We start from the raw sequence: 27,528 nt of genomic DNA on the forward strand, positions 1-27,528 counted from the left end.
GTCAGCTGTCTTAATCACAAACACATACCAGCTTCATCACTGTGTCTGTCACGCGACTCTGTTCCCCTTTCGGGCTCTGTCTTTACATTTATTTTGAAAGATGAAGCTCGCGATTATGGTAAGGGGCGTTACATTTCCGATGAGTGCTTCCGGTGTTCGGCCAATCACAATGCACTGGGTCAGCTGGCCAATCAGAGCAGACTGCACTTGTCGGAAGGAGGGACTTTGTAGAAAACGAAGCGTTTGAGAGAGGCAGGGCATAGAGGACCTACAATAATGTACAGTATTTGAAAAATAATGTGTTTTTTGAACATTAAAGCATGTCAACATATTCTGTTACACTAAATACACAAAATAATGATCTTTAAAAAAGCATCATATGACCCCATTAAACTTGCTTAGTTTTTAATATAAAAATAACAAAAAGCATACGTACGTAAGTACAATATAGTTTACACTGACTTATGTTATTATTATGTTTTGTATTGTATTTTGTATTGTGTTTTCATTACAATCGTGCATTATTGGAAATTTTCCCCCTTTAGAAGGTTAAAATGATCACTGGGATTAACAGTAGCCCCTCAATGCAGAACACAAGATCCAGGGGGCGTGGTTGAATCCACATCTAGGGGGTGGAGATGGGTGGGTTTAGGAATCAGGGGGATCCAACCACGCCCCCTGGATCTTGTGTTCTGCAGTGAGGACCATCTCAACTCGTTCAGTGCTCCAGGTTTATTTTTGGGTAAACTATCCCTTTAATGTAAGGTGGGAGGAGTTGGATCTGGATCCAACCACGCCCCTGGATCTTATGTTCTGCAGTGAGGACCATCTAAATGTAAAACAAATGGAAAGGAATGGAAATGGAAAAAAAAACATTTTACATTGCTAAGGACTTCATTTGGACAACTTTAAAGGCGATTTTATCAATATTTAGATTTTTTTGCACCCTCAGATTCCAGATTCTCTTATAGCTGTATCTTGGCCAAATATTGTCCTATCCTAACAAACCATACATCAATGGAAAGCTTATTTATTCAGCTTTCAGATGATGCATACATCTCAATTTTGACAAATTGACCCTTAAGACTGGTTTTGTGGTCCAGGGTCAGATTTGATGACAATAAGTGATGTCTAAGACTGATTCTTAAGTGTTGACTGAGGTGAAACTTAAGTCTTGCAAACAAAGGACTACAATGAAAAAAAAAAAAAAAAACGAAAAAAGAGCCATTTTCTCATTTTTCTACTTTCAATATTAAATAAAAAAACGAATGATCGAATGATACACGGATTCATCAGTATCTTAATCTATTATATTAATGTAATGTACTAAACGTCTGATTATTTGTTTATAAGGTGTTAATTCAGCTTCTGTCCCCTACTGGCCAGTGAACAACTTGGTCATGAAACAGAGACACAGAAGACCATATAATCTGTATACACGAGAGAGACCACGTACTTACAGATACTAAATCCACTCAGTTCTCATTGTGTATGGCCATAAAATGAGGCATTGTTGCAGAGGAAATTAAATGCCTTGTTGGAACTGATTTGCCCCTGATGGAAAAATTTAGCACCACATGACAAAACATTTATTTTTAATTCTGAAAGATTTTTCAAAATCTCAAAGATTTTTTTATTACAAAAGTCTGAGAAATTGTTATAGTGTAATTGTATTATTTCCTGTTCATCTGATGCAAACAATGTAGATGGGTTTTTGATCAGGCAAGTACATTGTGCAAGAAAAAAAAAAGATTATGCTCTCAGTGTTCAATATTTTTGTACAAAGACTGTATTGTCACTTGGAAACCCTTTCAGAAGTACGAGGAGAAATCTGATAGCAAAAATAGCTGACCCCTCTCAATTCTCCCACCTCTTGAACTCCTACATCAGCTGCCAGTTCTGTTCCTCTAACTTCTCTCTCAAGCCATACAAGCCTGGCATCAGGATCCTCATCTGAGAACTGTAGGAGAGTCCCTGAGGGCTTCAGCACCTGTAAACATTGCTTCACTATCTGTCCAGCCTTAACTTGACCTTCTTTAGACCTAACTAAAGCATCTGTGGTACCCTTGTCTAATATCAAATCCAGGCTTCTGGCCACAAAGTATCCTCTCAAATGTGTGCAGTCCATCTCCAGGAAGGCAAGAGCAGAGGATGGATTGCATGGCTGTACCAATGTAGAATTACTGTGCTTTTGCATAAGTTTCACTGCAACTGAAGAGATATCAGCACAGATGACCTTCACAGCACATGGAGAGGTTCTGTAGATACAAGGTCCTAATGCGGATGTGCCACAACCCATGTCCAGGATGTTCAATGGGCCACTGTGGGAATGAGACATGGTCTGAAGTACAGGAAGAATGAAGTCCTTGACTGAGTGAAATCCAAAGAACCATTCAAAATTTTTGAATTGGCCTTTGCTTCCATTTTCTGTATAGAATCTGTCCCATGTTGCTTTTTTGTCCATGTTTTCAATCAGTTCATCTGTGAACACAAGTTGTAAATAGTTAGAATTTAGAACAAAAATACATATTATCCATACATACATATTATATGGTAATTTTGCTAAATCGCCCAGAGCAGTTAGCCCAGAGCAGTGTTAACGCATGAGGTTAATACATGTTAAATACAAGTATTTACAAGCATTTAACAGGTTAAGATGTAACCATTTTTAAATTGCTATTAGTTCCTATGGAAATGTCACATAATCATCAGTAATACACACTAACTTGTCAAACTAGTATGATGCCATCTGTGTGCCTTGGTCAGCTTTTGAAGGGTCCTCAGCGGCACTGCAAGTCTGGTAAATAACAACATTTTAAATACCCAGCTTAAGTAAAGGTATTCCGTTTAAAACAAAACACTGGCAGCATGTGTGACCTGGCTGTAACTGAATGACACGACCCGGAAGTGTACATGAGAGAGGAGGCGGTGGAAAAAGAACTCAATCAAGATGGCGGACGAGAAGCAGGTATCATCCCAGGGAGAGACCGAGGGTAAGTGCAGAAATAACATTCCGTCACGCAGTTGAAAAGATCAGCTGGCATGCGAAAGCAAAACATCTTGCAGGGTCCTGCATGAGGGAGCTTGCATTAGAGAATTAGGCTTTAACTGCTGTAAGAGCAGGAGGAGGAAATGCAGAGCATTAGTTGTACAAAGAGTCAACTCTGGGCTCATTTAACCAAAAATAAAACCCAATCTTCCTAACATGTCATATTTCCATTAAGACTCAAAGACTTAGATTTTACGCTCTCGGTTTAAATAGGATAGTAGCCTTGTTTGCCAATCAGCTGTAGACTGCAATATACACTAATCTTCACTCGGGTTTATGGAGGTAACGTTAAGTGGTGAATCTCTTTGTGTTGTAGTTGTGTGGTAACAGTTATGGGCGGTTATTATACTGAGTTAGATGATGGTTAGAGGACTCCTCACACACGACTTTGTTTACATTATGTCCGAATGTGACGTAAGTCAGACAGACACTAAACTGCAGCATTAGCAGTCATCACTCTCAACTGCTGTGTGCTCAGGTCCGTTTTTTTTTGTGTGGCAGGTGTCTAAAACATTTATGTATACATATATACTTATTTATTTTGCAGGAGTGAACTGCCTTGCATATGACGAAGCCATTATGGCACAGCAGGACCGTATTCAGCAAGAGGTGAGTGTTCAGAGTAATGTTATATTTAAAAAAAGGCTTGTAATTTGGATATATGCTAACTGTTACTGAACAAGTAGTCACTGATGATTTTGTGTTTTTGTCAAATTGTTAGCTGTTTTTTAATGATGAATAGAGTTGTACTTAAAGGATAGTTCAACAAAACATACCATTCTGTGATCATTTACCCTCTTCTCAAAGCTATTTTTCTTTCTTCTATGTAAGAGAAATGTTAGGCAGAATGTTTATGCTGTTCTTTAATTCCATACAATTAAAGAGCTGGGCTGTCACACTCCAAAAAAAAAACACACCCACGCAGAAAAAAAAAAAAGCTTAAAGTAGTCCACACAACTTGTGCACATTTTTCCAAGTCTTCAGAAGCCATACCATAGCTTTGAACAATCCAGAATTTAAAACTGAAGCATTTTAATTTCTGCCATTAATGTCACTGAACTGAATTGTCTGTTAACACCATGAACGATAACTATATCAATAACTATATTAACATCCACAACAACGAATGATAACATTCAGTTTATTCTAAGGAAGATGCAGTTATGTTGTCTGCCGCTTTAAATGCTATAAAGATAACTGTAACTATATTATCGTCCACACCAATGCATAGCGATGTTCTGTTTATTATAAGTGCATGCCGCAGTTATGTCATCTGCAGCTTTAAATTCTCAAGCTCTTTAAATATGGTGGATTCTGATTGGTTTTTATCATTTATGAGCTGAAAAAAAATAATTTTGAAAGTGATTCCAATGATATCATTCTTCTGTATCATTATAGTTGTGGTCTTGACTGTGCCATTCTCTTTTTAAAAGTTTATCATTGTTGTTATTGTTCTTGGTGTGAACAGCCCTTTAGACCTGGAATATTATATAGCACATAAGTCAGGTGGACTTTTTTTGAAGAGATCGACAGCATCTTTCCCTATTCACATTCATTGTATGGAAAAGAACAGAAACATTCTGCTTAACATCTCTCTTTGTGTGCAACTGAAGAAAGCAAGTCAAGCAGGTTTGGAACAATATGAGGATGACTAAATGAACTAACCCTCTAATTGCTTGTTTTGTTTTAATAGATAGCCACCACTAACCCTTTAGTGTCGGACAGACAAGATCTCTCTGTGCTTCAGGGTGAATATGCTGCAGAGGATGCCATTTACCAGCTCAAGATAAAGGTCACTACATTTTCACGAACTTACTTTACATGTAGCAAGTGCCTGAAACCTGCTGTAAAACTGTTATTCTTACATCTTGTTTATAGGACCTTCACAAAAAGTATTCGCACATTCGTAAGACACGGCCAGATGGAAATTGTTTCTACAGAGCTTTTGGCTTTGCACATTTGGAGTCACTACTGGACGACAGCAAAGAGCTGCAAAGGTAGTGTACTGTTTGATTTGGGTGCTTAAAGCAGATACCATTGATTTTATTTGGAGTAGTTGCAGTAATTCTGGAGATAGCAGCAACCTTATTTACACAAAGTACCATTTTGTAAATGTTTTTTCTTTCTGTCATTGTAGTGAATGTCTAAGTACCAGACCTGTCTCAATTTTGGCACTATAGGTTTAAAGCTGTGGCAGCTAAGAGCAAACTGGACCTTGTAAACCAGGGCTTCACCGAGTTCACTATCGAGGACTTTCACAACACGGTGAGTTGGAAAATGTATCAGTTAAAAACTATGCTCAAATGACATGCCATCTCAAATTTAAAGCTCAATGCTTCAAGGGTAAGTTCACAGATTTTTAACCAGCATTATGTTGTTACAATGTTGGTAGTATATAGCATTGGGTCCGAATCCGTCTTGTAGAGTTCAAGTCGAGTCCAAGTCCTTAACCAATGAGTTGAGTGGGAGACGTTTATTAATGTCTTGTCATTTTAATTTTATGATGTTACTTATTATTTGTTATCTTTCATGTAACACATGAAGTGGATTTGACTGTACTTAAAGTCCAAAATGTCCAAGTCCCTGTCAAGTTTGAGTACAAGTCCACCCGAGTGTTTATTTTTCACCAAAAGTCCACTGAAAGATGTAATGCGCTTTATCTGGCGACTTTTGACCGCTCCAGAGGTTTTGTGAAAACTAGAGATTGTACTTCCCTGTTTTTTTTGTATCCCTGCGCACGAATAGTCTGATCGAGCCCAGTGCATTATGGGTGTTTCAGTTTTTGTACTTTTTTTCACAACAGCCATTTATCTCTGTTTTTTCTACTTGTGTTTCTACTGCACCGACAGCCAACTTTTATCTTTTACTTTGTCTGCAGTGAATTACCGCTTTAAGTCCTGTAACTGTGCTTATGCTCACTGTGGTTTCTCTCCTTTGTCAGTTCATGGACCTGATTGAGCTGTGTGAAAAGCAGCAATCACTTGGTGAACTGCTAAGCTCCTTCAATGACCAGAGTGTGTCTGACTACATAGTGGTTTACCTGAGGCTTCTCACCTCGGGATACCTGCAGCGGGAGCATGTGTTCTTTCAGCACTTCATAGAGGGCGGCCGTTCTGTTAAAGAGTTTTGCCAGCAGGTGAGTGACACCTAGGAGTATTACTTGTGAACTATTTTTTTTTAAGACTATGGTAAAAATGTAGTTTAAAAATAAAGCAATATTAAATAATAAACTTTAACAGCTAATAATCCGTGTTTTACTTTTTAGGAGGTGGAACCCATGTCGAAAGAGAGCGACCACATCCATATCATTGCCTTAGCACAGGCACTGAACGTGTCCATATTAGTGGAATACATGGACAGAGGAGAGGGTGGAACGGTGAACAATCATGTCTTCCCTGAAGGAAGTGAGCCACGCATCTTCCTGCTCTACCGCCCAGGCCACTATGACATCTTGTATAAGTGATACTCTGTATATTCTGTGGTTCCATTGTGAAGAAACCATACCATTTCTACAGCCAAGTTGAGTCATACATGTGTATGCGAGGCTATGCTATGATTAAACACAAAGTTTTCACTCCAGTTCTCCCCACATTACAAAATTAATGATTTTTTCCCCCAGTACAGACAGAACTTAACAGCTCTTGATCTCAGAAAAACTGACACTGCATCAAACAGCAGCATTATTAGGGTTGTACAGTAGTTTTTTTTGTGGTTGTAAATGTTATCATCTTGCTTTCAGTGTTTTTCCTTTGTTACACTGCCTTTCATAAGTTTTATTAAAGGGATTTACTCCTCACTTGACCTGAAGTCAATTTGTGGTTTCAGAAATCATTGTGAATGTGACGACATCAAGGCACAGACTTTTACAATTCAGAAGTTGCTCGAAGCCAGTAACAAGAAAAGAACAGACAGCGCAATCACTTAAGTGCTAATTTTACATTTACCAAACAAATCACACCTTATGCAGACTGATGTTTATTTTAAGCAGATTTGGGTAAAAAAAAAATAAAAGAGTTACAAATCAATCATAATCATGTAGGACTCAAACCACTACACTACAAAGATGTGTCTGAAATCCATCTGGAGGCATCCTCCTCAGTCATGGCTGTTTTCTGTGGGAGTCGCACGCGTTGGACAGGATCCATCCAGCCGGACCAAGGACAGCAATCGAGATAAAGGCCATCACAAATACACTCTCCTAAAAGTGTAGGGGCAAGGATGCATGTGTGATTACACAATATTGCCAAATCAATCAATCATTCTAGATGCATTCAAGAAATGTCCAACTCGTGAACGAGTTTTGAGTCGGACCTTTTAAATGAATCGGTTGAGTAGGTTCACAAAACCGGATTCGTTCACTAAGCGGAATGAATCCAAACAGTCCGAATAACAGGTTTACGAAACGTACTGCAAAAGGCTTACGAAAATGTTTAATGTTTAATTGACATTTGAAATGTAAGTGCATTTTAGCAGTTAAAAGCATATCAGATTTAGGTTCTTCTATATTAGTTAATTCACGGCTGCATCAATCTGAACAGACACATTTCTAAAAACAAGCCTAATAAAACTTTATCTCACAAGAACGCAATAGCGGAAACCCGCATTATGAGCTTATAGCTTTGTTAGAATGTTTAGAACATTTGAACACGTGTAAATTATGCAATGATGTAAGAGAATTTAGTCGGCGGTTTTTTTAATACTTAAAAATCGTTCGAAAGAACCGATTCGTGGAAATCACTCGGCGTTTCCTTCTGTTGAACTTACCAAGACGCCGACTCTGCCTTTTGCAGAATTAGAGTTAATGTAGAAACGCTGGGTTAATACATTTTGTCTGGGTGTAAATCTTGTGCTTTTCAGTACTCGTACAAAGCAAAACATAATGTAGCCGATTGTAAGCCTGCACTGAGAATCAAAAACAATGCCTGCATGTTTTATTTACTTTTACGTTTCCCGCCAAGTAGTTTTAATAAGCTCACTTGGCACTTCCTTCTATCCAATCAACACCCTCGTTAATTATTAGTTACGTAACGTTTCGACAAGCTGAAGCTATTAATCTATTAAGTCACACCTCAAACATTAAAATGATTATTAATGTTAAAACATTATTAAAGTTTTTAGGTCACAATTAGTTGATAATGTATTTTTAAAAGTACAAATACTCTTTAGTCTCTGTTTGAGGTAAATTAGCTAAATGTTTTAATAGTTTCGGAATAAAACAGTCTCAAACAACATTATAAAAAAAATAATTAAAAAAAAACTTGTAAAAACAAATGCTTAACCCTAATAAGATATTGTTTTTAATTGTACATGTTATACAATGAATATTTTCAATCAAAAGAGGAAAATTATCAATAGACCAAGTATTTCCTTTCATCTTCAGCTCTATGCTGTTTAATATGTATGATACTACAAAAATGAACAAGAGTAGTTTATAGTTATTAAACTATAAATTTTATACAGAGTGAAGCAAAAAAAACCCCAGCAAAAATAAGCACAAAGGCACATTTACCTTTTTAATCTGCAATTTTGAAACCAAATGCATACATTCATTCATTCCTTGTTCCTGTACAACAAGCCCTTCAAATACAAATCAACTTCATCTCACTCTTCTTTGTCTCTCCTTATTCTTCATCTCAAGCTGGTTTTGCTATAAAAAAAAAAAAAGACAAGACTTTCAAGGCAGTAAATGGTCAACAAAGCAGCATTCTCCTTCCTTCTAAAGAAATGTCCAGTTTCTCACAAAGAAAAGGAATTCTAGTAGCAATTGCCTCAAAAGTTGCCATGTTATGAGATGATACATAAAGGTTAAACAGTGCATCTCAATTAACTAAAAACTCTTATTCAAAAAACATGTCAATATAAGAGGTTTGGTAAAGCAAGGCTGATCTTCTCAAGACATTTATGCATGTCATTTCTCAAAACAGGCATAGCACATTTATATTCTTATGTAGACATACATTTTATCTTTGGCAATAATAATTATCTGAGAAAAGTGTAGCAAGTATTATAAGGCATACTGAATATAAAAAGCAAGTATAAATGGCCCCTTTTGAAAACACTGCAATAATACGCCACAATGTTTCATTAAAGAAAAGTTCCAGTTATGACAGAATGAAACTTCTGTGACTTAAAGATGCACATCAGCATCCACTATGTACAGGTTTTTAATGTACATACAAATACTTAACAAATCAATACATTTTAAAAGGAACAATAACGTTTAACATGCCAAAGAACGGAATGAAATTGGAACGTGAGGCTGTAAATTATTAAAGCAATGTGACCTTGAAACCAGAATTCTCTAATTTACTGATTAATATATATATATATTGTGTGTATGAATATATACACACATAAATAAATAAATAGCAGTGCATGGACACTCCCCCTGCTGTATTCAATGAGAAGTATATGCACACGTGCGTTCTTTGGCGGTGTTAGATGTTAACTGAGTAAGCCCAAAATAACTTTACCGAACGGTTATTAGTGCAGCTGAAGTCCTAACAGACAACTTCAAGTAGTGATGTAGTGTTTTTGACTCGAACTGAACATCAGTTTGTTGTAGTTAGTTGTGCTTTTCTGTACTCAATTATCACATCAATGTAATGTCCATTCTTTAAAACATACTGCAGTTCAAGGTCTTTTCGGTCCATCTCAAATCCTGTTATACATACACTCATGCAGCACTTCTCAGTATTGCCCATACCCCATCCCGAACCCCAGCCCCAGGCTCTCTCGAAGTCCCCTGAGCTGCTCCTCTCCGAGCCTGATCTTGTCATCCAGTTGCCTCTGCTCTACCAGTAGGGCTGCTTTCATCTTCACAAAGTGACTGTAGTCACGCATCTGTTCTGGGGTCAGGCAACATTCCAGCACCTTGCCAACCGCCTGCTCACGCCGGTCCACGTGCTCCTTGAGCTCCTGAGCCTCTCCCATCTGCACCAGCAGCTGCTTCTTCTTTTCCAGAAGTTGTAGCTATAACATGACAGAAAGAGCGAGAGCGACAGAGAGAATAAGAATAAAATGCTAAGCAAATCAAACATGCAGAAGGATAAAAACTCGGGGTCTAATTTATTTGTGTAGTGCTTTTCACAATACACATTGTTTTAAAGCCGCTTTACAGAAAATTATGATGTTAATGTTTATAATATCTTCATGCCTTATAGTCAAATTTCACAGATTAGAGCTGGGCGGCAATACAGTTTACATTTTGCAACGATACAGGCAATCAAGCCGTTGAGATTTGCTATATTATATATATATATATATATATATATATATATATATAAATAAACTTTTGACAGGAAACGAGGCTGTGAAGGACAGAAGTACAGTGTGTTCAATTGATTGTACTGTTGTTCAATGACATCCTGATTGTTCAACTGATGAAAAGAAAAACTTTCAGTAGACATAACTCCATAAAACAGTTTATACAGTGCATGCCATTGTAAAGACAGTAAGTCTATCTCTCACAGCCTCGTTTTCATCTACGTTCAATTCAATATGCCATCTAACCTGACTAAGGTATATACTGTATGTATGCAGATGAAGTTGGATGTATTATATATCCAAATATTAATATATCGCTGGGCAATAATATAGATTACGTTTTGCGACTACATATATCCTCACCCTCCCGTGGTGGCCAGTCTCTGGGTCCACACAGTCCAAGGCACTTTCTACTCGGATCAGTCTCCCAGAAAGAGACAACAGCAGGCTGGTCACCTTGTCTAGGTCACCAATGAACATACGGTACTTGTCCACCTCGTTGGGCTTGCAGATAGCGAGCACCAGGCTCTCCACCTCCTCTCCCAGCTGAGTGTTGGCACGAATATCCTCTTGCAGGCCCCTCTGTGCCTCACGAAGGACACCCAGCTTTTTACGAAGGCTCTCCATCAGCTGCTTCTGTAAGTGTAAACATACCATTCAAAAGCTTGGGGTCAGTACGTTTTATTTACTTATTTTAAAAAATGTAATCCTTTAATCAAAAAAATTAAATCCTATTTAAAATAAATGCAGTTCTTTTCAACTTTCTATTCATCAAAGAATCATGACAAAAAGTATCGCGTTTCCACAAAAAAATTAACAAAAAAAAATGTTCCTTGAGCACCAAAACAGCATATTAGAATGATTTCTGAAAGGTCATGTGACACTGAAGACTGAAGTAACGGCTGCTGAAAATGCATATCATAGGAATAAATTACAAAGCATGAAATAAGCGAGCCATACATTTCTGAATCTTTCACCTTATAATTGAGCTCTTCCTCCTCCTCTTTCCTGTCTGAGATCTCTCGAATCCTGGCAAGAAGTTGTGGGTTGTCAGCTGACGTGTCATAACAGGTTGATCGTGAAACTTGTGCCATGGATATTCCCAGTCTAGAGGGCCTAGGAAAGAGTCATGAATAATTCAGAAGCAAAATAATGGAGGTGAAGGTGGAGGCGCTGTAACAGTCTTTCTGATATAACAGAATAGAATACACTGAAAATTCATGTACAATTTACTTTGAAACAATTTTCACTCAGAAAGTGCTAGTAAAAATGGCAAGTAATACATGAATTAAACATGAAAATTCGAAGCAGAAAGACTGAAATAGTATTAGATTGCCGTACCTCTCTAGCGTTCCTCCACTGATTGGGTGGCCTCCTCTCCAGCTCTCTCCACCCGTCTCTGTATTTACACTGTGTGGAAATAACTCTCCTATCAGCTCTTTCCTAGATAAACCATAATCATCCTCTAGAATGGAGTCCACCAAAGCATCCCTCGGCCCTCTAATGTTTCTCGCTGATGGAGCCCCTTTCTCAGGCATGTTGTCAATGTCTGTCTCCAGCACCATAACTGGTCGAGCAAAACCCTGCAGCTCCATCCTGTCCTCTCCTTCCCTCCTGTCAATTTCTCCTAACCGTTCATTCTCACAGATCTCATCTATGTCTGTCTCCAGGGGCTGGTTTCCATCTTCAATACTGCTGGGACTGCGGGAGGAAATAATCTTTTTGTGGGCTGTTCCAGGGAAGCCTGCTTGATGGGGCAGCAAGTGGGAGTTGTCCATGGAGAAGTAGGATTCTGGACACACGGGTGCAGATGACAAACTCTTCTCTGGGACTTCAAGAGGCCTGGTAGCGCCCAGTGCAGGGTAATGAGGACTGGACCGGTCCCACTCAGCTCGATGCTCAAAAAAGATGGGCTTCACCAGTGTGACTCTAGGCTCATCTGACACTGCAGCATTATGGACAGGTATTCTAAAATAGGGCAGACATGAGGGGAATTTATTCAAAAGCGCATTAAAAATGTAATTCATTCACTACCATTCAAAAGTTTAGGGTCAGTAAGTTGTTTATTTTTTTCAGTAAGAATGCATGAAATTGATCAAAACTAACAGTTTAAACAATTATAATGTTACAATTCTATTTAAAATAAGTGCTGTTCTTTTGAACGTTCTATTCATCAAAGAATCCTGAAAAAAATGTACAACCGTTTCCACAAAAACATTTAGCAGCACAACTATTTTCAACATTGGTAACATTTTGATAATTCAAAATTCAGTATGATACAAGTGTCTTGGTATCATAATGAAGAAAAAAAAAACTCTTAACTTTAGTAGTTTGCCATAATCTTGTATTATTATTTTTACTGATTATTAATATTCAAAAAACTTAAAGTATTCTGGTCCAATCAACAAGCAGAATAAAAACCAGGAAATAATTAATTATTTTTGTAAGAATACTTTTTACTTGGAAATATATTTAAAAACCTTTTTGTAAATTAATGATGGAAATGTGTTCTTTCATGTATTCAAACTGTAAAGATAACATGTTTTTACTTTTTATTTAATGGTTACACCCCATACATTTTTAGCAGTTGTTAAAGTTTTTTTGAAAATGGTTTATGAAATCAACACGAATACCATGAATAAGTCTTGTATGTCATGCGTGTGTTTTGGAAGGTATGTTTTACCTTGTGCATGGTTCAGGCTGCGGCAAAGGTTGATGAAGTTCCCTCCTCATGTCTCTCTCTCTTGGGGGCAGGGCTACAGGTTTAAAGGCCCGACGTGTAAAAGCAGGGCTGGGGGGAGCCGCCGAGTACTCCTGACTGCAGCAGTGATGGCTCTCTGAGACCTCCCTCGGAGGAAGACTATAGGAGCGCTGACGTGTCATTTCAGACACACTGGGGGGCTGGGATGTGCACGGCTGTGGTCGAGGTGGAGAGGAAGAGGGAGAGGAATAAAGTGGCAGGGAGGAGAAGAGGTTATGTTGGGATGCCCGTCTCTTGTGGAATTGATCCCATTTTGGGGGCGGTGGACGAGGTGGCGGAGGCCCTTTTTTGTTCTTTACTTCACCTACACATACTCCATTCTCATCCAGGTCACTAAGAGTGGACGCACGCATTCTGCTTGGTGTGACATTGGTGTGATTATGAAAATTGTGTGTGTCTACACGAATGTCATTTTCTGACATAGCACGATTTCTAAGGGGTGAAAAAAGATGCTCTTCAGTGCGGCCACCTGTCATGCTGTTGCCACCTTGACCCATGAAGCTAGGAACAGCAGCACCCTCTCCTGTCTTGGAGTCTCTCCTACACCTTGAGTAGTCCCTGTGGAATAAGAAATGTTATGCTATACTTCAATAAGTAATGGTTTGTCAATAACCATAGGTAAATATGTAAAACATGCAAAATATGACAATAAGAGTAAGTTAATCTATTGAGAGTTAAAAGCAGAAACCTTACCTCTCTGTTAAGCTGAAATTTCTGTTTAGTTTTTTTGCTTGTTCCTGCACAGGGTGGGCCTGTAAAATATATTTGCCATATATTTAAATATTAAATATAAATTAAACAATAAATAAAATATGATTTAATCAAATTAACCAGGAAAAAAAAATCATTTAGTTAGTAGGTTTTTACCCAAACCTACCACAAAAAAAACTAAAAACTACTACTAACTACTACAACTAAAAACTACAACAAAAAAAAGCAACAAGGTAAATAGATAAAAACACTACACTGATGATTTATGGAACTTTATACCTTTCACCTGTCTGCTGATCTGTTCTTTAGCATATGGTGCATCTGAAACAACCTACTGTAGGTGATAACAGCCCTGGCATTTAAATGCCTCTTTCAAAAGGGTACTATAGAGGTACACTAAAGGAGCTTTTGCTCTTAAATAACCATACAAATTCTGTTTCATTCCCACTGCTGTTGTGCCAACCATCTATAGCTCAGATTTTTAAAAGCTCACCATGAGCATACCTGATAACTGCCAAAATAATTGATAGTGTTCAAAAACATTCTGTTCTGAGAACTGTAAGGGGAGTCAGTACAGTGAATAGTATCTCTGATTCTCATCCAGAGGACATGGGCTTGATTCCACTACAAGAAAAATACCCTCTCGAATTCACCTGAATTTGCCCTCAAGCATTAATAGAGGACTAAAAATGGCCCAGAGATCAGTTAGACTATCAATTAATGTTTTAAGATGAAACTCTGAGAACACTTTTAAAAATCAAAGGACATGCATTGAGACCAGTGACTTGAGATAGAATACATATTCAATCTTCCTGTTGTATTAGAGCCAATTTATGTTTTTGTACAGTTTTGGCCAACATTTGGCCTTTTGGGACTCTGAAGAAGCCCAATTTCAAAATATCCTGCATAAATGCTAATATTAAAATAAGTCTGCACTAAAGACTGAGAACAGTCTCATTCCCATCTACATGGCACTATACCAAAGAGTCTTAAAATAACAGCTCAAATAGAGAATAAACAGTTTCATCCGTATTCAATTCCAACAGTGTGCATAAAGATCAATGCACAAAGAAGATATATAATATTTCACAGATAACAGAAGTACCCTCCTGGCTCAGTGCATTTTAAAATGAATGCTTAGGAACTAAACCACAAATCCCTCTCATTCACAATAAGGCATTTTCAATTCAAAACTATTTAACTGAAATCAAAAGTGGTTCAATGGCTTCACAAAGCCATTTTGTAAGGACTCATCGTTTAGCTCCTAAGAGCCTAGAACTGTAAATAACCACAATAAAGGAAATCACACCCTCTTACATATAATCAAGCAGCGATGTTTGATTTCCATCTGTATTAATGTTCAAGCTATTCATTATAAGCTAAAGTACAGGCTATTCATTATGAATTTATGAGGGTGAAGTGCAGGAGGAAAGCTTTACTCTTACTCACATAAATAATTCAGTAACAAATGTCTCTATGCTGTAAAGATATATATACAGTGCATACTGCATACTAAGATGTTTGCATCCATAAGGTATTCCCCCAACACTTGCACTGTTTTGTGGCTAATCCCTGTTACATTTTCTTACAAGAATCACTTGACTAAAGACATACAGCTGCCTAATGTTTTTGCCCCAAACATGATTCAGCAGACCCCTGTGGGTCCATGACAGTACTGTCTGCTGGACAATACAGTGGCACAATAAAACCCAAGTCATGGCAAAGTATTTATAGGCGGGTAAATAGCGAAACTATGCCAACACTAATGTAGTATATTGCAATTATGTTTGTTATAGTGGTACTCAGAAAATCTGTAAAACAATCCCTGTTTTAGACTATGGACAATGCTAAATTCCCAGTCTTACCTCAGCTGGGGTGTAGCTCCTGGCCTTGTAGGGTGGATTTACATTGTAGTCATCATACTGATTGTGCTGAGTGGTCACTGGGTGGAACGCTGAGCAAGGCTTTTGGATGTTGGTGGTACTGTTGCTATAGAAATGCTCAGAGGACTGCAGAGAGGCAGGAACCTGAGGACTGGGCGGCTGTTTCTGACAGGCGTCGTGAGATAAAGACTGAGGAACTGTGTCGCTACTCATATTGTGTTCAGAACAAAGAGTTTCTCTCCTGCATTCCCTTTCTTGTTCTCTCTGCAGTAGTCTTTTCCTCTCCTCCCAGTCCTTCACCCTTTGTTGCTCTATTTCCCTCTCTTTCCTTAATCTTTCCTTCTCCCTCTCTTGTTCTCTAAGTTTCTCTTTCTCCTTGAATCTCTCTTGCTCTCTTTCTTTCTCCTGCTCTCTCTCTCTCAGCCTCTCCCTCAATTTTTCTTGGTCTTGTTGGGTACTCATAAACTGTCTCCCAGTGTCCAGTGAGTTGACGTAGGGCACATCTTGATATGAAAACCTCCTCCGGCCCAGGTTAGTGGCCATTTCAAGAGGTTCAGGTGAGGATGGATGGTTCGGTCTACCCGGCTTCTCTAGTCTCTGATTTCGACTTGTCAGGCTTGACAAGTTTGTTACAGACTGACTCAACTTCCTGCTAGTCTCTTCAAAAAACCTCCTACGATCTGCAAAGGGAGGGATATCACACTCATTCGATCGACCTAAACGACTACTGGAGGAACCTGTCCTCCCTCTTGTTGATCCCATTTTTCCAGACCACTTCTGTTCAGTTGCCTCATTTCTCTTACTCTCAGAGGGCTCTGTTTCCGGTTGAAGCTTGTATTCTGGTGTCCAACGCCATCGCCGTTGTTTACCTGCAGTTACTATGTCCTCCACCACATGCACACACATTTGTCTGGCATGTTGAGGGATCTGGGTTTGGGTCTGAGATGCCTGGAAGCACACAGCCCTGGATCTGGAATGTTCCTCAACTTGGGTTGTATCAATAACTTGTTGAGTCTGTTTGGATATTTGCATGGAGGCAGTCGGAGGATTGGTAAGAGGACTTGACAACGTTTGGGCTCTGGGTTGATGGAGCTCTGGAGGAGCTACTGCCTCCATGTTGAGATCTGCAACCTCTTCTTCCACAGTCTCCTCACCACATGGGTTTCTACTCTTCTGCAGCTGGGCCTTCTTCCTCTGGATCTCATTTCTGAGGTTTGTTGCAAAACGCTCACTTCTACGACGCGATTTGCTGCTACGGAACTGCCGTTTCTGCGACTGCTTTGTGATGCTGCCATCGTCTACCCTCACTTCTCCTCTGTTCTCATTCAGGTGAGTGTCCACACACATGCCAGCACCTACAGACCCAAAGTTCTTCTCACTGGTCTGAGAGTTAGCGGTGGAGAATCCATTCTCCATGGGATTTCCAGAGACATTAATAGGCTGCCCCCAGAGATTCTGTCCAGAATCAAGAGGATCCTCTTCTAACCTGGGATCCTCAAGTTCGGAAGTTGCCACCGAACCAGGTGTGGAACATCTACTTGCTCCCCACTTGCCCTGGGCTGTATTTGGACTAGTATCACTCAGATAAAGAGGTGACTGTGACCACTGACAAGTTGGAGATGCACGATTATCCCTTTTGTCGCCAGAAAAATCCATCATACACAGCTGAGAAGCTAGAAGTTTCTCAGGTGCACTGTGTCTGTGCATTGCTGACTGGATATTACGTTCTGGTTGGAGTTGGGTATCAAAGTTCTCATCCCTATTCCTTTGTGAAAAGGGACTAAGAGAAGGTGTAGACACCACCACAGTTTCTGAATAGTTCTCCAAGTGTTTTTTCTCATGGTCAGTTGCCTTGCTATCTCCATCAGAGTCTCTCTTAGAGTTGAAGGTGTAATAAGGTTCAATGGTGCATCTTTTATGTTCTTGCTCATTGTCTTGTGTTCCATTCAAATAAACATTGCCAGTCAAAACTTCCTGGATTTGGGATTGATCTTCAACCATGCAGCTGGTTACACTTGGGATGCCTACAGGAGCAGACACACAGCGTTTATCTGTTGGTTGGCCTCTAGTAGCCCTAAAACTGTCCTTCCTCATGGGTGGCTGCGGTGGCGCACAGTTTTCCTCCTCGCAGCTGTAGGACGACGGTCGGACTTTAGAATCAGTTCTGTCAGACAGTATCTTGGAGTGTTCACGCTCTTCCCGCTGGTTTCCATGGCCACTGGAGGCACAATGTTTGCCTCCATCTGGATACCTGCAGGAAGAACCAAAACCCTGGAGAAGACTGTCCATAGAGTTGGTATCCTCAGGCTTGACAGGGACAGTGTAATCGGATGTGTTTGAGCTGGCTGAGAATGAGCTGTAAGCGGAGTCGCGTTTGTTGTTGAAGATGACAGGATCAATGGGAGAGAGCTGACTGTCATAGTAACCCTGGTTGGGAGGATTCTCCAGACTCTCCATACTTCCTATTGAGCTACTGCGGTCTGTGCTGTAGTGCCTGGAGATATGGCCCCACTGCATGGACAGCTCACTGCACAACAAAACAGAAGTGAACCAAGTTAGATGATGTGACAATCACCATAAGGATTTCAAAGATTGCCTACAAAAAGTATCAAAAATGTACACTATTTAATGCCAACTTGGAATTTCAATATCAAATTATGAAGTACTGTTTTTAAATTTGCATTTGGCTTGTAAAATTCCTGTAGCAAAAGCTTCCTAAAAAGTCTACAAAGTGTCTCTTGCCACACTTATAATGCAAGATGGCATTGACTTTAAGGAAGTATTTTGAAATCACAATTAGATTATTCTATTCAATAAAAAAACCTAAAAAGAACTACATTCAATAATAAAAAATTAAAAAACCTAAAAAGAACTAACAACAGTGTAGACCTATTGTAAGCCTCATTTTCCATCAGCTAAAATAAAAAGACACTCAGCATAAATAAACAAACATAAATCTGTATGTGCTAAATATTTGTGTCCATCTCAGATTATTAGTTTTATAAATATTTTATTTTAATTTGATAATTATGTAGGCCTTTTCATTTTGTGTTACAGGTGTTATGATTAGGTTTCACAGTTTCAGCGGAAAGACACTAAAGAACAAGTCCCCCCAAAACAAACATTAATGTTGAAGTTGAAAGTTAAAGATTAGTCCCCTCAGGTCAATGCTATGTTTTGTACTGCAGGTTTTCTTGTGTGTTTTTGGTCACTTTGCTGGTGATCTGTGAAGAATGTCTGAGTCATACGTCTGAAAATAGTGGTGGCATCCGGTGAGCCACATGTTGACATAAGATGTGAGATCACCAGCTTCCTCTCTGATTGTTTTCCTTGTGAAATTTGCTGGAAGCAAAATTCCCTAATTCAACAATGAGATCTATCTCTCTCTCCTGTCGACACACGAAGATCTGTTAAAGCTATTAGTATAATGCACGTTACACTGAACATTGCAACACTGAAATGCTAAAAAGAAACAAATCATTATACAGAGAAAGGTACGTTTACTTAAATACATCATCTGTATGACGACTATTATACCAACCTATTGTCACCTCCGGAGTGCCACGGTACACTGAGAGGTGTGAAGTGGAGCTGCATAGCCGGGGGGCCATCTGAGGGGTCACCAGTGCCCGTAGTGCAGGGTGCCTCTGACAGCTTCGCCAGGTGCCAAGAGTGGGGACGGATCAATGGCACACTGCGCCTGCTCAAAGAACAGAGACATAAGCGAACATGAAGTCATAACATCACCCTAATATTCCTAAGTACTAATTACTGACAAAAAGAAAACCACATTCAGGAAATCACAGCATTCAAGAGTGAGGAAAAGACTCTATACTCCAAAGCAGTGTCAGTCTTGATAAACAAACAGGAATCAAGGGAAATATGTTTGGATTCGTCATTTGGAACTATTTCATACCTGCCATCCACTAGAGTCTGAAATGGCTGAGTTTGGTTCTTTCTAAGGTATCTACAGCAAAATAACGGCCAATTAATTTAGCAGCATTAATGGAACAAGGCCCAGATTCCAGGTACATCCCATTATTCCCATTGACAGGAGTACAGTATTCCCAAACATTCCAGATGGCAATAACAATCCTGAGGGAACTATGGTTTTTAAGGGCTTATTATTTAATTAATAATAATTTAAGTGTTTCCACGAGAGGCCAGGTAAGAAAATAAGCGAGTGAAAAATATACAAAAGTGCAATATATAGGAAATAAACTTTTGTTAAAACAAAGGACAGGAGACATTATACTCTACTATTCAAAATTTTGGGGTCGGTAAGATTTTTTTGTTTTTGAAAGAAGTCTCATGAACTCTCACCAAGGCTACATTTATTTAATCAAAAATACAGTATAACAGTAATATTGTGGAATATATTTTACAATTTTAAATAACTGTTTCCTATAATATATTTAAAACGTGATGTTTATATTTTAAACCTGTGATGTCAAATCTAAATGTCACATTGAACCACAAAAAAAAAAAATTTTTTTTAGGATTCTTTTTCTGAATAGAAAGCTCAGCATTTATTTGAAATAGAAATATTCTGTAACATTATACATGTTTTTACTGTTACTTTTGATCAATTTAATCCCTGCTGAATAAAAGTAATCTTTAAAAAATCTTATTGACATCAAACTTTTGAATGTTAGTGTATATAAATTCAAAACACTTCTAAAACAAATAGCGATATCTGTACTGACTTAATTTAGGTATTTAATGGCAGTTCTCAGAGTGTGGTTATTGTAAGCAAGCAGAAGAATATTCAGTGTAATACAACAAATTGACACACATTGAAGAGTTTAAAACACAAACATGATATTGCCACACATGACATTTAGTAAAGAGAGGCTAAGAAAATGAAGGAAAAACATCAACACAGAGGCACGTCAGAATCAAAATATGTCTTGTTCAAAAACCCATGAACAATAAATGTAATTAATATTTAATTACAATCACTTCTGCATTCTCAGGAAATTCAAGATTTCTCAAGACAGCTCGTAACTATTGTCATCCTCGTCCAATAAAACTTACAATCTAATCTAAAACATTAAACCTAACACCAAGCTGATCTGAGGCTCCATAAATACAGCTATCTAAAGGCAAAACACAGAAACTTCATGTAAAAATTCAGTTATGGCTGAAATCGGGTCTCCTAGAATAAGATCTGATCAAACAGAAACAGAAACCCAGTTAACCAGGCTGAAACTATAGCTGGTTTGACCTCCACTTAAGGTTTTCTGCACAGTACAAAATGTCTTGAGTTACTCACAACACTTCAGACAACTCCAGATGTTCTCACAGTATAAGAGAAATATTCTGAGATGAATCCAATCCAAGATGGTTCAGCTTCAGGTTCAAGGTGAAGTTCAGGTCTAATCCATCAGTAGACGTTTCAAGTCAAAGGACAACCCTGAGGTCTGTGTCTGCTGTGAGTGGTCAGTCTTTATCAGGACCCTAATGGCTTCAACGCTCATATGAGTGAAGGTTGGCGGTCATTTAGCCGTCATGAGGCAGCTTGAGGCTCTGACCAGATTCCTAGTCCAGGAAAAAATTCAGACAAACACTCCCCCCACTTCCCCTCTCAAACAGCAGCTCTCTCTCTCTTTCTCAATATTTCAAGTCACAACTGAAGACCAAACATTCAGTCCACTAAAGGGCTTATTCTCTCTCACTCACACACACACACACACAACCTCCCACTCACTCGCTCTAATGACATTAGGAGGAGAGGAAGCGGTGCTTTGACGGAGAGGAAACTATGTTTGGGGGAGATAAAGCAGCAAGCCACTGCTAAAATAATACCTAGCATTCTCTCCTATTATTGTTTGAATGGGGGAAAAATGTGAGGGCCGCTTCCTGTCTCCCTGGAAGAGCAGTCAATTTCAGCCAGTAGTGGTGAGAGAGTGAGGGGTGTGGAGAGAGAGAGAGAGAGAGAAGAATTGGGGAACAAATTGGTGGAATAAGACTAAATGACTGAAACGGTGCATTGTCGCGGGGCATGAGGCCAGGTACATGTATTCTTGCTCTTTTCAATAGTGAAGAAAGTACAACAATGCAAAGCACATCTGAGAGGCAACAGTGTGTGTTTTGTTATATTCCAGCAACTGCCTGAGAGACAGAGAGAATAAAATGAAGTTTAACTCACATCAGCTGTGCTTAATAAACAGCTTTTCCTGCTCTAATCAGCAGGGCTGATGAAAGTCAGAATGGGGTCAGTATGATTAACAACTACATCACTGACAATACAAGAAAAACCCAGTAATCATGTGTATAGGACAAATTACAATGGAGCGCAACCTCCCACTAATGGCTTCTTCAGTTGAAACTGTTAACCCAAGGTCAATCTTAAAGGGATAGTTTTCCCACAAATGAAAAATTCTGTCATTATGTATTTACCCTTGTGTCTTTGAAGAATGTTGGTAACTAAACTTCCATTGTAATATTTCCCTTGATTACTCATGATTGCCTTTTTATGAGTTTTAAAACTTTGACTGGGCAAATACAGTGCATGACGAGCACACAACCTTTTTTAATAACAGGTCTGTGACCTGTTTTGTCCATCTGTGCAAATGTTGGTATGTAGATCCTCACTGGTTGTTGTTTTCTCAAAAACACAGCAAAAATAATGCTCATTTCACAAGTCACTGTGTGACATTTTTATACATTTTCCACAGACATTCCAACATTCTAGCTCCACATCGTGTCACACCGTACTACTGCATCCCAAGTCACATAGCATCCATATGTTATGAATAATTGTAGCATAAATTAAGTGAACTGAAATATGGAGTGTGTACTGTATATGAGGGTGTGACAAGATAATTGACCACTACATAGTGACAGGATGCCCTTCTGTTACACACTCCAAAGTGTGTACTTTTTCTTCACAAAAGAGAACATACTTTTAGGCCATAGTATGAGTAGGCAAATTGGGACGCAGCATATCTTTGACACCACAGATTTGAGGGTAGTACTGCACAACTGTATGGAACATTACTTAAAATGTTTATAAAGCCATTAAACCAGGGTAAAGCCCTTAAGTGAGTCCATTTCAAAATCATTATTGTTTCTGTTATGCTAGCATGTTAAATTTACATTAAAATTCTTTATAGTAACTAAGATCGTGAGTGATAGCAAAGAAGGGTGGTTAAACCACAAACTGATGATATCTTTAGGAATGATGTCACTGGTTATTGAAACACTGGTGACATGCATGAGTCAGTAGTACTGCATGCTGTACTCATGGTAAAAAAAAAAACGTTTCTCTCTCTTTTGTTTTTTAACACCCAAACATACAATTAGTCTGTTAGCAGTAGGGATGTAACGGTATGAAAATTTCTTATCACAGTTATAGTGACCAAAATGATCACGGTTATCAGTATTATTACGGTATTGTTCAAATGTGCTGGAGATGTTAAAAAAGTACTGACACATAAATCACTTCACCAAGTTTTATATTTAAAAATCAACAAACAACAAATAAAATGACTTTTTGTTACATCCCTAGTTAGCAGTCCCCTCGGTCTTACTGCAGGGGATACATAACTTACCATGTCCATATATAATTAGTACCTTATTCAAGAATAACACACTGATCAAGAATATTGCATTTATATAGATTGTAAAGCAGATTGTAATGTAATAACTAAACCATATTATTCTCTGTCATTTCAATTTCTTTGTGCTAACAAAGTATAAAATTGTTTCATAGTACTGGTACTACTAAGTATTTTTAAACTTTGTACCATGTTTCTTCCATGTGTATGTCCCTAAATCAAATGGACCTTTCACCTCAAATTAACTATTAGCTTGAAGCCTATATAAATTATATGCAACAAGGTCATTAAAATAAAATAAAAAAATAAAATAAAACGCACACACACACACACCTCTCACTGCTTTCAATCCATGCAATTAGCATCGTTTGTTCTCTGGTTGCCCGCTTCCCGAAAACAGCGAGTGAGACGCACAGGCTGCATTCCATGTAATCACCCAGGCTTTTACCAATATGGCCACAACGAAAAAGCCAGTCCAGGAAGGGAGCAGCCATGAGCTGGGCTCTCCAGCACAATAGCTTGTTTGTTATTTTGGATTCTCTTTCACTCTGATTTTAAAGTACTTTTTAAGGGGAAAGAATGCATGTAAAAATGCATCTTGGCCTAAAAGCTTATCAGCCACATAAAACCCTTCCGAACTACTTTGGACAGAAAAACAAAGCAGAGAGATGTGCCAGGTCATGACCCCCATGCCCTTTTAATCACAAGAGCATAAAGTGAATGAATAAAAGTATGGAAGTCTGTCGACTCAGTCTTAACAAAAATGACAACAACAGATGTTAAAACAGATGCTCAGCAGTTCACAAGGCTTCACAGTTTACACCAATGATAACAACACAGTTTGTTTACACTTTCCCTGGCAACTGAACAGAAGTTAATCTAACTGATGGCCTACATCTTGTCCACATGACCAGAGTTATATCACAGAATGGTTTTACCATGATGAGAGAAGGCAAACTATTGTGTGGCACTCTGGGCTACTGGGCCTGTTAATAAAAAAAGAAGCCATTTCAATGTGCACAGTCGGAACGTAATGCAATCCCAAAGGACAAACCAACACATGGAGAACTGTCTGGATTGATCACTTGACACATTCCAGGAAAAGGAACATGTCTGCTTTGTCCATTACCATTGAAATATAAGACTCACACACCATTCACTAATTACTAATTCCAAACCATATTGATTTTTGCTGGATATTTAATTGTGCATGCTCATTTATCCTATTTTAAATGGGCATTATATGACAGCAAAGAAAAAGTTAATCTTTACAAACACTAATAATTTATTAACACTGATAAATGCTTCTATAATGCTGTGATGCCTAAATTCACTTGTGGCATTTAAAAGCTTGATTTTAGTTTTTATTGTATTATTATCTTATTTATTTAGACAAAAAAAAAACATAGAATTTTAGTATCAGCCAACGCATTAAAATCAGTGCATCCCTAATATATACTGTACATGTACAGAAATCCTTCCTGTGCACTTAACAAAAGACAACAAAGAGGGCCGTAAACTATAAATTCTGTGCATAGAAATCTGATCAAAAACATGTTATACATTAACACCACACCATACAGTGTGGTTGGCAGGCATGTTGAAAGTTTTGGAATCTGAAAGGTCTTAAGAGTTTTGTTCCTAATATGTGGAAAGTCAGGAGGGGGGTGGTGGTCTTGGGAATGCAAGGAATGTCCATTGTTTTGCCATTGAGTCTCCTTTGTTCTTTCTTGTTCCTTAGCGCAGCGGGCAAGGTCTTACCGGAAGACTGCTTTTTCTAGAAGCTTCCTGAGTTTGCTATCTCTGTTCTTCATAACTCTCCCCCACGGCCTCTCCAAACCACAATATCGTAAACTCATAAAGTGAAGTGCAACTGGGGTTTCTCCCAGAGAAACCAGGCAACCTTTGATAAATGATGACTGAAGTGGCTCTACACACTTTATTTCCTCATGAGAGCAGTGGTGCTTACAGCTTTAATATCAGCATTTGGCCAGTTGGCTTCTTACAGTAGATTACAGCCACTGTAATGTGAATTGCACATGGCTAAATGTGTCATTTATTAACTTCTCTTTTTCTATTTAAACTCTACCAAAAATGCTAAGACATGGAAAATTGGTAATGTTCAAATGTAATGTGTGTAATTTATCACTTTTTTTTCCTTATCCCAATAGTGTGAACACTGTGGTGCTTTCAAAAAATTATTGTTTGACTGAGAAGCCCAACATGGACATGTCAATTTGTGGCTCAACCAAAGACGCAAGTGGTTTAAAGGGAATTTTGAAAATTGTACCATCATTTATTCCCCTTCATGTTGTTTCAAGACTTTCTTCTATGGAAAACAAAAGAAGATATTTTGAAGGATGCTGGGGTCCAAACAACATCGGACCCCACTGAGTGTCATTGTATGGACAAGAAAAGGGTTTCTTCAATATCTAAGCTGTCCCTTTAAGAAATCAAATTTGGGTAATTATTTTTGCAATTGCCTTTGGTACCACTTGCAGGTCAGAAATTACACAAAGCATTTTTAAGATTAATGCTGTTATGTATGGATAATCTAGTGTAATAGTTTTCTCTGGCAAACGGTGTAGAACCAATGTGCCAATTCCTCAATAAATCCAGACGGATATGCCAAAGCAAGACAGCAACACTTCCCTCCCTCACATGGCTTTCCTGTGAAGACCTACGCTTCCTTTAAGTCTGAACATGTGTGCTTGGGAATCTGAATATCTTTAAACTACATCTTTACAGTCCAAATATGGTCTGCGTTTCAAACTTGACTTGAGACAGGGACAAAATACACATTTCAAAACAGTTCTTCTGCCCCTGACAATGGTGATTTGCTGTAAATAAACATTCTGTCCCATGGTTCCCAGCCCAGCTCCTAAAGCTGCTATTACAGTCAGCATGTGTAACAGGAAGTGGGAGTAGCAACTAGGAGGAACCAGACATCCAGAAATTTCAGAAGCACACTGTTCTCTGTGCCAAGATGGGCACCACTCCTCCAGGCAGAGCACATCAAGTTTAGATAACCTCGATAGATAGGGTGTACTTTCTTTCGGTGTGTAGAATATACATTTTCATACTTGTAGTATTTATTACTTAAAATAACTAGACATGTACGCAACTCAAAAGGTGAAGACACAAACACTGAACTAATGTGTGCAATTAAAAGTTTGGGTCCAGTGAACAAAGTGCATGAAATCTGCATTCCAGACAGCTGCTGCTGAACAATAGAAAGTGTGTGTGTGCAGGAAAACAATACAGTGTGTCTCTGGACACGGCACACCACAAACATCCTTTAACTGTACAGCGCTCCTTCCCATTCACAAAGAGAAGCCAGGGGCACAACAGCTCTGTTTCAAAAATATAGATAAAATAAATATGTCATTATTGAAAAATATAAATGAAACAATTTTGTCATTTACATTTTTTTTTTTTTTTTACACCAGATCTCAACCAGGGGACCAGGACCCTTTAGGAGGCCTCAGCAAACCTCCAGGGGGGACCCAATAAGTCTTAAATTTGTTAAAATGTAATTACATTAAATTAATCTTAATTAAAATGCTAAAAAAAACAAACAACAACATTAAACTGACATCACATTTATGAGTTATTTATTTTTATTACAAAAGAAGTACTAGAGGTACATTTTAGCATAGGTATGAGGGTCTTTGAATATTGTCTTGTACAATTACACAATATTTATGTATGCTGTGTATTTTTATACTTTTAGAATACTGCGACGTTAGATCAGATGTTCCACCCTACAAAAACCCAATTTCAGGTAAATTTCTAATGACTGACAGGGAGATTGGCATTAAACACAAACACACACACACACACACAAACATCTCTATCTTGGTGCTAACTGAATAGTCATACATTCCTTGGCCTTTAAATGGAGGTGGAAATGAGCCCTGCGTGATGCATGTGATCTTTACTGACGTCCAAAGAGGAACACACACACACACACTATTACAAAAACCTCACATTCACAGTCATCCTTAAAGGCACAATATGTAAGATTTTTTTATTAAAATATCCAAAAACCACTAGAACAGTGTTATATATTTTGCTGACTTGTGTACTTACATTATCCCAAATGTTTCGAAGAATGTTTAAGTCCAGAGAAATAAGCAATTTTAACTAGTGACACGGACCGTATTTATAGTGTCATTGTGTCGCCTGCCAATGACGTCACAACCCCTCGATTTCCGGTTTTGTTTTGTAGAAAACATGGAAACACCAAAGACGCTTTAATATGTTGTGCGTTTTAATAGACCGGTGACGACCGCA

The 27,528-nt window shown here is 38.4% G+C and overlaps 3 protein-coding genes and 1 long non-coding RNA gene across 7 annotated transcripts in view; 1 reads left to right on the plus strand and 3 right to left on the minus strand.

The window, feature by feature from the left end:
• Nucleotides 1-1,633: 1,633 nt before the first annotated feature.
• On the minus strand, nucleotides 1,634-2,833 carry cskmt (citrate synthase lysine methyltransferase). 2 transcript variants are annotated; one of them, XM_016460512.1, is made up of 2 exons: nucleotides 2,727-2,833; nucleotides 1,634-2,481 (listed from the first exon to the last, which is right to left on the minus strand). In XM_016460512.1, the coding sequence occupies exons 1-2, from the start codon at nucleotides 2,812-2,814 to the stop codon at nucleotides 1,796-1,798; spliced, it is 774 nt and encodes a 257-aa protein (XP_016315998.1). In that variant the 5' UTR covers nucleotides 2,815-2,833; the 3' UTR covers nucleotides 1,634-1,795. The 2 variants fall into 2 exon arrangements, with proteins under 2 accessions (XP_016315998.1, XP_016316004.1); XM_016460518.1 differs by having other exon boundaries at nucleotides 1,634-2,475; nucleotides 2,721-2,790.
• Nucleotides 2,834-2,930: 97 nt separating this feature from the next.
• Nucleotides 2,931-6,610, plus strand: LOC107668564 (ubiquitin thioesterase OTUB1-like). The gene is made up of 7 exons (XM_016460500.1): nucleotides 2,931-2,993; nucleotides 3,597-3,658; nucleotides 4,743-4,841; nucleotides 4,928-5,046; nucleotides 5,230-5,314; nucleotides 5,991-6,185; nucleotides 6,315-6,610. Exons 1-7 carry the CDS (start codon nucleotides 2,951-2,953, stop codon nucleotides 6,510-6,512), a joined length of 801 nt encoding a protein of 266 aa, XP_016315986.1. The 5' UTR covers nucleotides 2,931-2,950; the 3' UTR covers nucleotides 6,513-6,610.
• Nucleotides 6,611-6,712: 102 nt separating this feature from the next.
• On the minus strand, nucleotides 6,713-8,026 carry LOC107668590 (uncharacterized). Its single transcript, XR_001631912.1, has 2 exons — nucleotides 7,814-8,026; nucleotides 6,713-7,247 (listed from the first exon to the last, which is right to left on the minus strand). It is a non-coding gene; the product is annotated as an uncharacterized LOC107668590 (long non-coding RNA).
• A 492-nt stretch (nucleotides 8,027-8,518) lies between these two features.
• LOC107668595 (protein Shroom4-like) overlaps nucleotides 8,519-27,528 on the minus strand; it is a 51,014-nt gene continuing 32,004 nt past the window's right edge. The window contains exons 1-10 of one of the 3 annotated variants that reach the window (XM_016460550.1): nucleotides 20,946-21,287; nucleotides 19,212-19,370; nucleotides 15,653-18,197; nucleotides 13,770-13,828; nucleotides 12,999-13,634; nucleotides 11,657-12,283; nucleotides 11,293-11,431; nucleotides 10,679-10,951; nucleotides 9,756-10,021; nucleotides 8,519-8,696 (exon numbers count right to left, since the gene is read on the minus strand). In XM_016460550.1, coding sequence (XP_016316036.1) covers nucleotides 8,678-8,696; nucleotides 9,756-10,021; nucleotides 10,679-10,951; nucleotides 11,293-11,431; nucleotides 11,657-12,283; nucleotides 12,999-13,634; nucleotides 13,770-13,828; nucleotides 15,653-18,197; nucleotides 19,212-19,267 — 4,620 coding nt within the window. In that variant the 5' untranslated portion in view covers nucleotides 19,268-19,370; nucleotides 20,946-21,287 and the 3' untranslated portion in view covers nucleotides 8,519-8,677. Of the gene's footprint in view, nucleotides 8,697-9,723; nucleotides 10,022-10,678; nucleotides 10,952-11,292; nucleotides 11,432-11,656; nucleotides 12,284-12,998; nucleotides 13,635-13,769; nucleotides 13,829-15,652; nucleotides 18,198-19,211; nucleotides 19,371-20,945; nucleotides 21,288-27,528 lie in introns of those variants that run through there. The other 2 variants (XM_016460537.1, XM_016460543.1) reach the window with 2 other exon arrangements.

The sequence above is a fragment of the Sinocyclocheilus anshuiensis genome, unplaced genomic scaffold (genome assembly GCF_001515605.1).
Source record: "Sinocyclocheilus anshuiensis isolate Anshui unplaced genomic scaffold, SAMN03320099.WGS_v1.1 scaffold337, whole genome shotgun sequence".
NCBI lineage: Eukaryota > Metazoa > Chordata > Actinopteri > Cypriniformes > Cyprinidae > Sinocyclocheilus > Sinocyclocheilus anshuiensis.